Genomic DNA, 14,738 nt, shown 5'->3' with positions numbered 1-14,738 from the left:
TTTTCTTCTACCAGCACACATCTCCAGAGAGAACTGTACACCTGAATATGCAGAGCTGGGATTCCAGAGAGCAATTATGCTTCAGCTAACACTGTGTTTGGGAGTGGCTGGGCCACACGGGTTTCAGTCTCTGAAGAATGAAACAGAGAATGAGCTAATATTCTTCCCTTGGCTTAAAATCTGTACTAAAGGCAGTGGAGCAAGAAACAAAGCATAGTCAGATGAACGTACAGCAGAGACTCCTACAACTGTTGAGACAGTGTCATTGTGTAGAACTTAGTAAAATGAGTCAAAGCTACAGCTTTAATAAAAGGGGTTAGCTATATTCAAACTGAAGCATGACAAAATAGAATGAGTACAAAAATATACATACAGTTCTTTATTAAACAACTGTAAACACTTCACTGTAAAAATCCATAAAACTTTATAAACAAACATTTTGTAAATAGATTCTATACTACAATAAAAGAATTTTAACACAATTATTTACATGCAATACTGACAAATTTGGCACTTTCTGAAAAGAAATGTACAAAACACTTTGTTGTTTAAAAAGAAATTTGAAATTATAAAAACTCAGGGCTTTACTATCATGCACTTTGCAAATACCTCACAAGCACTTATGGCACAGCTAGCAGAGAGCTCCAGGCTCTCATCAAGCTCTTTACTACAAGTTCAGATAACTTTTAATGTGCTTCCATAAGTTTGTTGTAAAACTACCTGAACATTGTCAAGAATGAAGTCAAATGCCATATTCCAAACTGATTCTACAGATGACTGCATTAACCTGAATGGAGAGAGGAAGAAGAGGAAAAAAAAATTACTATTACAGAAACAGCTCTTTTGACAATAAGTTTTGGTCTTCATATTGAAAAGCAAGATCTCAGCAGTTCACTATGAATGGTATTTTGATTTGTTTTTGATAACGTCCTATCTTTAAATATATCAAGTCTCATGTAATGCCTCAGATTGCTCTGACATTCAGTGGGAATACTTTTCCTGATGTAAAGGAAGTCATACCAATTTGTAAATGTTTGTATTTTGCAATGGTTATAAGCCTGTGATTAAAGTGGTCACCTTCTAACAACTTTATACTGAAGAATCAGAAATGGCAAGTTTCTGGATCCCCACCTTTCTTCCCTCATACCGAGATGTACATGCTACATCTTTCTTCCAACAAATGTCAGAGGTAATTAAGACATTTTAATAGTAGGTTTTATATTGTGTGCATTGCTAGAAGTGGAATCAAATCCTGGAGGCCCACAGATAAGTATGGGTTACCCTCTATCATTCAGCTGCTACTAGAAGCCAATTAAAGGTTAAGGACCACAGAAACTACGACAGGAGAGCAGAGGGCACCTACACATACATTTTTGGAGAACCTAATGTCAGTATCATATGGATAACAGCATATGGTTTGACTCCTTGAGCCCTAGGCCTACACTTATGACCAGGCTCTGGAGGGACATGCTGTCCTGAGTGCAAATCTCATATACAGGGATCAGAATGGGACATGATTCTTTCTGGACAGTTTGGTAAGAATCTACTATACACCATTCAATGAAACAGTTAACTGCACTGTATATTTCTCAGTTTCTAAGGCCTAAAGACATCCTGTAAGACAAAAGCATAACAAAGTTTTTACACTGCTGCAGTCTTTTGGGTGTTGATTAGTTTCCGTGAAATACTTATTCTTCAAATTTATGACACAAAAAGCTGAGCTACGCAGTTAAGTATCAGTAAGCAAGTCATAAATGGAACTGGGCCTCTTGACTCATGGGAAGAGTAATAGGAGCACAATAAATAAGTAATAAAAATTGTTTTAAGAATAGGTTGGAGAGGCGAGACGGAGATTAGGATCTGGAGACAGCAACAGAACTGAAACCAGATGAAACAAAGGAAAGAGCTAAGGTGACATAAAAAACGAATGAAAACAGGATGAAGAAAAGGGACAACCATAACAAAAACTATATCCTTTGTCTGGAAACAAAAGACTTTGTAGCAAATAATACTATTGAATGATACTATTAATTTTTCACAAATAACCTATATTACCTGCCCAACTTCTTTTTTTTACATTTTTGAATAAAATTTAACCTTAAACAATTTACACTCATCAGTGCAATGTTCAGCAGGCTTCTGGCCTCACACTGAAGCACCCAGTATAGAGGCTCTAACAAAAATAGTCTAAATGTCACAAATACTAGCAATTAAGTTACCTTTTCATGTACTTAACGACCAGATCTAACTTTTCCAAATCTTTTTCTTCTATTAGATCAGTACAATACTTCACAACCTGTAGAATGTCTTCTTCCATGGGATCTGTTAAAAGAAAAAAAATGAGAGAACTTTTTTCCAAATACATGTAGAATGTAAAGAAATTTTGCGGTGTTAGCACACCAAGGGCTGATCTGACAATTGTTGTATTCCCATACCTCCCCCTAATGTCAGGAGAAGTTGTGTACATAAAAGGACTGCAAGGTCCTGAGATATCTGGTTTATGGACCTCTTCTTTTTTACCTCTGTAAGAACAAATGCCAGCACAGCTAATATTAACCAAACAGAAAAGAAATAGGGATTTAGAATGGAATAGCTGTTTCAAAACTCTTAAGAGAATGGTAATGTCCAGGATATTAAGAAGCTAGCAGGTCATATTTTCCAAGATGTTAAGGCATTGCTAATTGTTTGACATTGCATTAAAATTCAAATTACAATTTAACAATGGGGTGACACTCTTGCACTTCATCCTAGAATTCTTTCTGGCAGTTTTGGGAAAACTTGCAATCATTTCCCTCTAAAATGACACCTCCATAAAAGAGGAATTCCCTTTAAGTAGTTTTCACCTTAATAGCTGTAACATCTTTGACAAAATAGGAAAACTTCCAATAAAAGTAGCATCAAGGCATATGACAAGGACCTGAAAAATGGGCTGAAGAGAGAGCAGGTAGATTTTTGTGTTGTTAAATAAGAAACAACAGGAGCTGGCAAAAACACAGAACAGCAACTGAGTGGGAAGAATCCAGTTACTCCAAGACTACAAGGCTTCAAGATTACTGTGAAAAATAACCACTGAAAGGAGGAGTGAAGGAAGCAAGAAGAAAGAGTACAAAAGGTTTGCTAAAAAAAGTTTTTCTTGTAGTGCATACAAGATCATAACAAGCAAGATATTACTTACCTGAAATAGTTGTAATCCATTCTTTCAGCAATGTCTTTACATCATTGAATTCAACAGCTCCAGCTAGGTTGGGTGCTTGTGGCCTAAATGAACCAGGTTGCTCAGTCTGCAGAGCTGACGGCCCTGAAGAATCTGAAGTTGATGGAACTGCTTCTGACTGTTCCAAACATAAAAGTTGATAATGCTCAGTCTGACAAACATTTTAACACCTAATCATTATATATGTGCACATACATACATATATATATCTATAAAGTATATATATGCATATATGTGCATGTGTGTATATGTATATATGTGCAAGTCTCTTGAATCAATATTCTGAGATACTGGGAGCTCAAATTACATCTAGTAAAGAAACCAGATGCATTCGTTAACACAGACTAAGTCTAAAGAAATGGAAATAGCTTTACCAAAAGCTGTTGTTAGGATTAAAATTACCTGAGTAGTTGCTCCCTCCTGTTTCAAGAAACCATCTATGAGCTTCTGTGGGCTTCCAGATATAGCTGGCATGTTTTTTGCAGGGCTACCAAGGAGTTTGTTTTTCAAAGGACTCTGAATCTTTTTAACAGGACTAACTGGATTTTTTTTCCTGATTTTTTTCTTGCTTTTCATTGTCACATGCTTCAAGTGTAGTAAAGGATTTTTTGATACTGAAAAACACAGTAATAGTCAGTGGTTGATAAATTTAAAATTAGTATTTTTCCATTGAAAGGGGGACTCTTCCATAAAAATCTATGGATCAGTTGGGAAAACATAACCTAGATAAGGCAGCTTACACACACGTCATTCCAGATATGGGCAATGTTTAGAGTATTTGAAAAGCACTGCTAGACAATAGTGTACTTGGAGGATACACAACCATTCATAAGCCTTTTAACATCAAACATTTCTGCTCTTGAATACGAGCAGCTGGTAAAAATTGAAGCCTGCTGGACAAATTGCTTCACCTTAGAGCACTGTCCAACCTAGACACCTGCTAAGACTTCCCACCAGTAGTTATCAGCCAAACCAGCAACAGAAAGCCACCCCCTCCCACCCCAGATTATTTCTTCTTAGTTTACCAAGAAACTCTCTCTCATTCCATCAGATTCCAATGTATCTGCATTAGTCCACAGACTGTGAAATATATAGTGCATTATAATAATGCACTATTTAACTGCGAATGAAACCAATGACATTTCCAACCTATTTTATGACAAGCACTTCCAGAGGCAGATTTATTTTATCTCTTCCTACTGATTATAAAAAGGAGACCTGGTTGATCAGCTCAGAGTAAAGACATCTGACTATCAAACATCTATGGTGAGATGTATCCCATCTCTAGTTCCCTGAAATGCATACTACTGCTATATGAACAAAGAGGATACTAATCTGAACATACATGCTTAACTAACTTAGGTACTGAAGACCTAATACTTTAAATCGTGAGACATACCAAGTTTAAATCCCATTCTGCAAACATATGGACATGGGTAAGTTTAGTGCCACAGTCACAATGAATTGAATTAATTACCCATTTAAGTAAAGCTAGGCATCTGTTTGCAAAATGAGACCACAGCTGGTCGTAATTGATAGTCTATCAAAAATAAATACTGAAATCCAATTTAAGACAGGATCGTCCTAAGAACATTCATTATATTTTCCAGTTTGTATTTAGGGTTGCAAAAGTCTCTTCAAATAGTGAACAACTCCTATACAAAACTATTGTAAAACTCTATATACTCACCAAAGGTGTTAGCAGGTTGCTGCTCTGATTGCTTTTGCCTTTGATCATATGCATCTTTGAGCTCTGCTTGCAACTCAGCAGGTAGTGCAGCAAAAACCTCGGGGTCCACCTGAGCAGTGACAAAAGATTCATTTGATTATTTTACCAGTGAGCAACACTGCTTGCTTTCCTCTAGATTATCTGCATGAGAAAGGTATTTATATTTTGTGCTAAACAAAAATAAATGAGACATAACTGAAACACTGTAAAATATGTTCTACATTTTCATCATGTAACTTTGCTTGTAGACAACATTACATTATTTTCCTTTTAATATTGCTTTACATTTATTCATTTATAAAATTACTCTTTATGGGCATATAATATACTAACCATTAAAAATGAACAGAAGCACTAATAAGTTTTTTTTTTTTAAAGATGTTCTATCTTTACTCACCTAATATTATACAGTACAGCTATATTAACAGAACAATTTAGCCTAGATCAGTCCCTTCAAATTTCCAAAAATCAAACACTGTGGCAATCAGATTTTAGTTTTTCCTTTTCTTTTGATACTTCTTTTTCCTGTAAGCTGCTACACTCCTCAAATGCAATATTCTTGAAAACAATCTTGCTTCTTTAAGTACATGAGATACAAGTCCAGCTAGCTCATATATTTTGAGCTAGGGAAAAAGGGTTTCATTTCTTTTTCCCACCGTAGTCCATCCTTGGATCAAATGATAAAAACATAGTGCCTTCCAACTGTCCTAGGGGTTTGACTTCTGGACAGGAAATCATTTGTTGCCAATTGCTATCTCCATATGGGCAAAATAAGATCCAATGTATTATCCGTTATTTTCCCTCACTGTGTGGACAAAGTGGCAAATTAGTGACACACTACTGCTATTATTGTATTCTTAGTTGCCCAATGTTCTGGGGCAGTGTTTTCAACTTGTGGTTTGTAATTCAACTTGTAATTCAGAAAAGCAAACCTTTTATTAAGAGGCCTAAATTTGCTCATGGGGAGGGTGTCCTTCATTTCAGTGGAAAAATTCTGAGATGCATACAAACAAAAAAAAATGTATTCAAAATTAATATTACTACTCTAAGGGCACAACACAGTTTCTACCATTAGCTAGATACTGTATTTTTAAAAACTCACTTGACAGTAGAAAGTGAACATGGCAGGGACATAGATGGCCTTTCACTGAAAAAGTGGAAGCAGTTTTACAGTAAAGTTAAGAAGTATTTGACATAATTATTATGCTTTGATATGCATGTACATTAAGAATTACACCTTATTTTCAATAGAGATTTGATCGTTTTTCAACTAAAATATGTAAATATTTGTCAGAAAAGTAGGTTGTGCTATTCACACATATTACATCTAAATTATATGGGTAATAAATGTGAACATGCTTCTACAGGTAAAACTGTCATCAAGTTAGCACAGTGTTCTTTCCACTTTTAGAACTCCACATGCCAACACAAACTTTTCACCACATGAAATATGCACTTATTAAAGGAAGAAGTGGGAGCAACTCTGGCCTCAAGCAGTGCATATGTTGCACAGAACAGAGCATTACAGTGGAATGCAGTCAATTAACTCTGGAGCTTTAAATTCTTTTTAAAATACACATCCTATTTAATAAAACTATTTTAAAAGGTTACCGTTCTATGGTTGAGCATTCATGAACCAGGAATTTGGGAGGCACAGTGTTAACTCTGTTTTTTGTGTACGAGCATTGCAACTGTTCAATTACATGACCAAGTAATTCATTCAGAAATAAAGCAGTACAGGGGACTGGACATAAATTTTTTTTATTCCCCCTATCACTGCCCTCTGAAAGTACTTCATGTAAAATTCACAATTAGAAGAGCTTTCAGTCAAATTCATATGAAACTTACACTAATTAATTGGACTTTTGGGTAATTACTGTACAGCCAGTGTTCCTAACATAGCTTTTACATAATTTTAACACATTTACAGGGAAAACCTGGATTTTATAGATTTACCTGTTACCTCAGCAAGCAGCTATTGGCATTTTGATGAGCTGTATGGATTTTCTTAAAAGTAATCTATACCATGTTAAGACAATATGAGGAGGAGGTGGAAATTTGCCAGCAGTAATTAACTTCACTACTACAAATGCCATTCATTTCTAAGCATCTGTAATCTTTACTTCTTGCACCCTATGCTTTTATAGGACTCAGGTTCTGCATACATGCCTACTTTTTCTAAATTTCGAAAGATTCTTTCAGCAGCTGATTGAAATGAATCCAGCCTATTTCCATCCTTATAATGGGAAAGCCTTACCCAAAAGGGGGCATTTTCCACATGTTTCTAAAGAATAAATCACCGTCAGCCAACTAACCTGGCACCTGATCATATAAACACAGTTCACAGAAAAGAAATGAGAAGCTGAAAAATGTACCTAATTAAGCTATAAAACATGGCAGGGCATCATTTACAGTTGCTGAGCTGCTATAGCTAAAGTACTCAATTTGGAGTTACTTGTGATATTTCCATATATGGAGCCTGTCACTAGTAAGTTTGTTGAATCATTTAAAAGAAAATGACCTTAAGTGCATGTGTGCAATCATACAATATACACTCCCCCAAACAATTCCACAATAAAAAAGTCTGTGTCAAAATATATTTAGACAAAGATGATATATCATATTTTAAAGCAAGTTCATATTTGATTTTAACACAGAAAAGATCCTTCCATACTAATTAATTTTTTTTAACATTTTTTTTTCAAGGCTAAGGAAGCTATTCAACCATATCTACCTGGGCATCAAACTTGGATATAACTCAGAAAATGGAAACTGTAAACCTTAGTTCCCCTTTTGTCAATGAGTAAAGTGAACGGTTTTCAGGAGACAATTCAGAGTACAATTCTAAGGTGTTCTGAAATAGATTGTATGGATATCCCCTATAAATTAATAGGAAATAGCCAATTCTTCCTGCGCCATCTCAAAACAAAAAAGGCTGCTCTAGCTAAGCTAACATGTGTGGATCAAGTAACAGAGTCACAAGATGCCTTAAGAGATAGAAATAGGTAAACCAAAGCCTTTGAATGTGCCAATTAGACATTTCTCAATTTCAAAAAATAATGCTGTTATTAAAAATCCAACAACCAATTCTCAATTATCTAATTAATAGGATTTAGAATAACTTGGATAAAGCATAAACATGACAATGCAAAACAACTGTAATTTTTACATAAATAATATTAAGTGGTATATTAAGTGGTAAAACAAAGAGAGGGTGTATATGCGTAGTATAATTTAACCCACAAGTCCACAGTATGCCCATGGATAAGCAAGAATTTAACTATGTAATTTAAAACTACTGGGGTATGGAGAGTTCATATACTACTCTTCCAAAATCTCTATAGAGGAAAGCCAGCTCTGCAGCTCAGGAATGAAAACTGACCAAACTGCTTTTGAACCAATCAACTTGAACAAGGTGATGAAATTTTTAATAGCAGAATGGACTACACCTCTTTTAAATAATAAATAAGCATTATCTACTATTTGCTGAAAAACAGGTCAGCAATTTATATCCAGTTTTCTCTTCATTCTTTGTTAGGTAAGCAGCATTACCACTTATAAACAAGAAGCGAATCTCTTTATAAATCTGATTAGATGATATCACTTTGAGAACAGCAATGGAATAGCAAAAGAAAAAATAAAATTACTGTTGATACTGCTCTATTTTAAATGATGTCTCTGCAAGATATTATATCTCTAGGTAGTCCAATATGATTCATTTACCTTACATCTGTTCAGGACTGTCTTAGATTGATGGGAGCATTATCACTGGGAGCATCACTACTGCAGCCTGCTCCCACTTCAGGCCACTATTTTGAGAAACACCTTTTCACTTCCCTCACCTGCCGTATAAAAGCGCATTTAAAAATTATGGAGATGGACACAATCCTTGGGCATGTCTCACTTTCTCCCAGGAATATGATAAAAATAATCACATTTACAGAAGCTGGTACATTGGCTTTACACCATCAAAACATCCGCTTACAACAGAGTGAGTCTCCTGTGACTAGCTAAGCTGATTTTAGGGCTGCTTTAGACTGATGGTGCAGTGTAACTCAGCTGCAATGCAGAAAAAGGCTATTCGCACACTGGATTGCAAAGCAAAGTGTAAATGAGGACATTATTAAACAATAGCAAAAACATAGGCATACTGATGACTATATATCTTTAATAAATAATATCATATTATGTTTGGGACTCATCAAGATACATTTTAAAACAGACTTTATTGAAGATACTAAAGGACCATAATTAATTTTGAGTAAGTAACAGATTCTAGTAATCATGCCTCAAGAATAAAGCTGTTAACTCTTCCTGTAGGTGGAAAGTTGGTCTTTACTGATACTCTGCAAACATCCTACCTGTGAGAATGCTGGCAGGGCTATTACATTAATTCCCATATCGGCATTTGGTTCTTGGAGCTCTGGTATTTGTAAAAGCACAGTTCCAACTGGTTGTGACAGAAGTGCAGTGTTACATCCATTTACTGACTCTTTTTTACTATCTCTGTAATCTTCGCCCTGCTGAATGGTGTATATTTGCTCTACTTGTTCTCGGAGATCAGGTGGCAGAGCTTCCAGTACAGACTTATCTAGCTACAAATGATATAAAACAGTTTTTAGATTTTTCTGAGAAAAAAAATCAGTGTTAATTTTACTCAAAATATTAGCTCAACAACACTTGAATTTCAAAAAACAAAGGAAAAATTTTTTATCGTAGTAATTTGTATATGTGAACTTACTTGGGAACCTGATAGTAATACACTCTGCAGCAGCAAAATGTAAAAAAGTTTGAAAGTAGTTCAGCACATATGAGTGCTCAGTTTTATCTTTTCACAATATTTAGTATACTCATCACAAATTCTACGCAAGTTTTCCTCTATAACCATCTAGCAATAATAAAACCAAAATTCTGAGTTCAAATTAAATATAGGCAACCTGTTGGTAGGAATACAAAGCTGGTATCTGGTCCAAAGCAGTAAGCCATTAATTTCCTTCTTTATATAGTTCTAGGTAACATGTGGGACACATTACCAATTTACTTTAATGTTATTAATTATGTTTGCATACTGTCAGATTTTTGTCACAGAATTTGATAATGAAACGAGCTTTAGATTCAACTTTTTGCTTGCTATAAATGGTACTCACAGTCAATTATCAACTTGAAGTAACTGAAATGACCTCTCAGTACCTGAAATTCAGAGTATATAATGACAGCTGCACAAGTGACATAATAAATACAACTGACAAAATCTACAGCACTATTTTTCTCACAAGGAGAATGAACCAGGTAGATGAAGGCTGATGTTTGCCTGTAAGTGCTGCTAACCAGGACTCCCTAGGGGTAATGGAAAACTTCATTCTATCTTTCACCTCTAGGAAGAAAATTTGGATCTCATGACCAGATTCTGGATTTACAGAAGAACAACAAGTACCTATAAAAAGCTACTTGGCCCATGTAATGGAAATGTTTTGATGAAAGCTGTCCATATGATTAACCTCTTCAGTTATTCATTCCACATTTTATTTGTGTTTCTTCATTCCAAGTTTGCTACATATATACCTCTATAAACATTTTCTGGAAATCCTGTGCGTAAAATAGCTTCCTGTTCCATTCCTAGAACATACTACATAAAAAGTAGCATGGGACTCACTGTCATAACTCCTTTGCTGTACTGAATTTCATATTATATTATGGTTATGAAGCAGAAGGAAAATGAGCATATCGGACAGTAAGGACACCAAAGCTTTAGGAACTCCTCTACGTAGCTAGTATATTTTCTCTTGTTCATATATATTTCTATATATAATCATTATCTTATTTCTATAAGAGATGCTCAGTAAATGGAGTTCCACATTGTGCAGTCAGATTGCCTTTAGATCCTGAGCTAGCCTGAGTATTGCTTTATAGAAACAACACTTCTCTGCCAAAAGCATGATCAGCTTCTACAAGTGTATAAATATTTGGGAAAGCTGTTAACAGAACATAAACAGATAGTTTACAGATTTAAATTACAGGAATATTTTACAGAAAAGCATTTAAGGCTGCTTACACCTAAGATTCCTACAGAATTCAGTGCAGCTTGCTCATAACAGACTCTCATAACAAGATGTCTGCTTAGATAACATATGAGGTGGAAATAAGGAGGCTTTTCATTTGTTTAAAAAAGCAAACAAAAAAACCCCAAAAGAAATACTTTACCTAAAAAAAGATTGTCTTCCTCTCATCTAAAAAGGTGATGTTCTGTACAAATATTAAGTGTCCAATTTAGCTTCAACACAATTTGAAGAAAATTTGAAAAAAAGACAGGAAGCTGGACAGTCTAATTTACATACAAGTTTGACACTCTTTTAGGCAGAAGCTTAGAACAGAGCCATTGTAAAAGTGTAAGAGGTAGTGTAAGACTATATACCATTCAGTTCCTTCTCACCGACTAAAACTTGAAGATAGATCTACAGTGTAATTTAAAGATAGGTATGGAATACATGACTAAAAAAATAAATGCAGAAGAATACTTGATCATCCTTTATTGGGGTTGATGGCAAAGAATACTGCTACTATAAAAAAGGATGGAAAATGGTTAAAAGCTCTGCTTTCATGAAAATGACACAAAGCACTTGGCAAAATTCTTCATCAGTAATTCAGCTATTCAGAAATAATTTTTGGCAGAATAATAAAAGGGAATTTACAAATCTGCATTATATCATAATCATATAAACATTAAGCAGTAACTCTAGATTGTGTCTAATTTCTTTGATGGAAGTTTTTCCAACGTTTCTTCATGTTCTTTAGTTAGGCTTTGTGTTACTTTAAAGAGCTTAGACTGTAATAGGTGTACGATGATATTTTTTAATATTGTAGCCTCAGCATCTTTTCCATTTCCATCCATTTCAGTCCTTTGACAAGTACAGGGAAGGGAAAAAGATACTGGAAGATTAAGCTTCTCTCCTTTGAATAAATATAATTCTTTTTCTTCAAGTTAGCCTGTAAAAGACTGCTTTTAAAAACCCTTTTATTAAGGCAAAATATTTTTGCATCAGTAACAATCTTGTACTGTGCATTCTACTCTACCGGAGTTCTTTTTATTTTTTTAAAAAAGTGTAATGCAACTTTTCTTGTTCTATCCAAATCAGACCAGCATTTCCATAAATTATTAAAATATATAGCAGATGCCTTATATTCTCAGATTTTACCTGGGAAGCAGATGGAACCTCAATACTCAAATTAAGCCTGGATTTTACACTGATAGGAGAATGTAAGCCATTCCATTTGACAGCAGACTCAGTCTTGTTAACATTAGAATTGAGACCAGATGCAAGATGAGTACCGCGAGATGGAAGAAAAGTGCAAGTTCTTGAATCAGAAGATATCTCAAGGTCCATAGCAGCCACAAATACTATACACACGAAAACAAGATACAGAATGATCATCAACTTGTTAAAAATACTCTGAAGTTTCAAGCCACATTGAAGCTAATTTCCACTTTTCATTACTGAACAGTTTATACAGTATTAGGCATTATTATAAAACTTTCTATTTTTAAGCACACTCTGTTACTATTTACTTAAAAAAATATTGGACTAATCCTATACAATTTTTTATTTGTAGCCTTTTCATTTGCAGCAGCAAAACATGTTCTCAAAGAGTTTATCTTATATAATTTGTACTCGTATAATATTGAATAAGTATTCAGAAAGATAAACTAAGTTTGAGCCATTARGAACTGATCATTATCACAAATGCAAAGTAAAAAGCTTACTGACCTTCCTTATGTTCTTCTTCAGAGCACTTTTTTGCTTTCTGAACATGAAAAAGATCAATGACTGAATGTGATCCACCAGGTAAGTGTCCAGATCGTACTGTTGAGTGAGCTGAAGTAGTTTTACTGATGGGAACTAACTGCTGTACCTGAATTCCAACCTAAACCCAAAACATTAATACATTCATTTTATGAAGTTAAAAAAAATATATAATGCTTTCATAATAGCATTGTCTTTTCCCTTCCCATGAAACCATCTGCCTACTGTGGATAGGTGAGAAAATTAATAAAAAGTATGTTGAAATACACATAAACAGCTACTGAAGACATCCCAAACAAATCCCAGGATTAGTCACCACAATCCAACAACTAAGAAGTTACAAAAATAATACCGTCTTAACATTTCTGACAAAGAAAAGTGCTGTCAACTGGATGATAAAACAATGCATTTACTATAAAATTTCTTAGACACTAACAAATACAGAAAGTACTGACCAGAAAAAGTGATTAGTGTTAAATCTGGCTACACATACAAGAAGGAATTTTCTTTTCCTCAGCACAATCTATACTAAATTTAGCACTTCAGAGTCCAAAGATGAGAAAAATAATGTTTCCCTTCTAGAAATGGTTCTCTCAAAGTCTCAAAGGATGAAAGTACTTTGATGAATGTACTCTTTATCGGATGTTTTCCTAATTTTGAAAAACATTCTCACTTTTTGCTTTAAAATACTAGAACAGACTGTTCAAAAATTGTGTCCAATTAAGAATATACCTGTACCTTGTGCAAGTTTACTGCTAATTCTCCATAACTCTTAAGAGAAAAGGGCTCAGAAAGCATGAAAGAGCTAGTGCATATATTTCCACCATCTTTTTCTATAATTACACAGCAAGGATTATTATTTGGTATATGTTTATTAGTTACAGTTAATAGGATATTAAAACATCATTGTAAACATTTATTTTTTCACTTTTATCTTTCTACCTTTAAACATTTCCAGATTTAGCTCTGGAATACGTAAGAAGTCTTTGAAATATTTGTGTTTGTTGTATCAACATCTTTGCCTTTTTATTTTTCCTTTTTTCAGGAAGACCAATAGAGTTAAAGTGTTATCTTAGTCTATGGGACAAGTGAATGGATTCACCTGCCCAAATGTAGGCACTTATATCTAAGGTTATCACTCTAGGACCTTTTCTAGAGACAGAGAAAAAAAGGGCACTTTTACAGCATGACTCACTTTATGTATAAGGGAAGCCTATGGTGACTAGCTCCGATACAGACATATATACATGGGAGATGTCTGAAGTCAGCTGAAATGATACCACCCAGGGACCTTAGATATACCTGCACTTAATCTAGAACTGAATGGACCCTCCAGAACTGAACAGAGCCACTCGGTCAGAGGAAGTATCTTGTTTTGCAAAACAACAAATGCAACATCCACTGGATTCTAACTTTAAAGAAGAATTCTCTAAAACAAGGGCTAAAGAAATCAAGTGAAACAGAACCATGTAAGAAGTCAAGAAAGACAGCTAAGGAGACAGACAGACAACACAACAGGAAAAAGACTAAGAGATGATGATAAACATTTCATCAGTTCCAGGAAGAAACCTGAGCCACAGTCCTGACTTTGCAAGGCAATTCTGATTCAAGAACCTGCTTCTACACCTATAAATGCAAGTTTGTTTTAGAAAGCCTGTTGTGCTCTGTGGTAACAAGTGGCTGATGCCAATATATTCTCGTCATGGATTTACAGTGCTATGACAGAACCACTGAGATAAGCAAGTCTCCTAAACTAAGCCATGATGCAAAAGAGCCAGCAGTTTTACCTTCAGACAAAGGCCAAGCCATGGCCTGCTAACTTTTCTGGATTTAAGACTTGAAGTCTAGAGCAGTATCTGCTCTGGTCTGTATCTCTGTCTGGCATTATAAGCAGTATTTATATTAGTTGCTTTACTAATAATTGTGCCAAAGTTTAGTGGAAATTCTAAGACAATATCAAATTTATACATGCTAATACAATTGCAGATGGTACAGT

The 14,738-nt window shown here is 34.7% G+C and overlaps 1 protein-coding gene across 6 annotated transcripts in view; it reads right to left on the bottom strand.

Annotated features, from left to right (window-relative positions):
• Window positions 1-364: 364 nt before the first annotated feature.
• The window catches only part of REV1 (REV1, DNA directed polymerase), a 62,612-nt gene continuing 48,238 nt past the window's right edge, over window positions 365-14,738 (bottom strand). For all 6 annotated transcript variants that reach the window (XM_026066562.1, XM_026066554.1, XM_026066569.1 and 3 more), the window contains 8 exons: window positions 12,707-12,863; window positions 12,137-12,339; window positions 9,305-9,538; window positions 4,905-5,013; window positions 3,617-3,828; window positions 3,176-3,332; window positions 2,220-2,322; window positions 365-787 (listed from right to left, as the gene is read on the bottom strand). In XM_026066562.1, coding sequence (XP_025922347.1) covers window positions 676-787; window positions 2,220-2,322; window positions 3,176-3,332; window positions 3,617-3,828; window positions 4,905-5,013; window positions 9,305-9,538; window positions 12,137-12,339; window positions 12,707-12,863 — 1,287 coding nt within the window. In that variant the 3' untranslated portion in view covers window positions 365-675. The remainder of the gene's footprint in view (window positions 788-2,219; window positions 2,323-3,175; window positions 3,333-3,616; window positions 3,829-4,904; window positions 5,014-9,304; window positions 9,539-12,136; window positions 12,340-12,706; window positions 12,864-14,738) is intronic.

Source organism: Apteryx rowi, unplaced genomic scaffold (assembly GCF_003343035.1).
Source record: "Apteryx rowi isolate R43461 unplaced genomic scaffold, aptRow1 scaffold_103, whole genome shotgun sequence".
Taxonomy (NCBI): Eukaryota; Metazoa; Chordata; class Aves; order Apterygiformes; family Apterygidae; genus Apteryx; species Apteryx rowi.
This window is presented reverse-complemented; position numbering and strand designations above follow the sequence as displayed.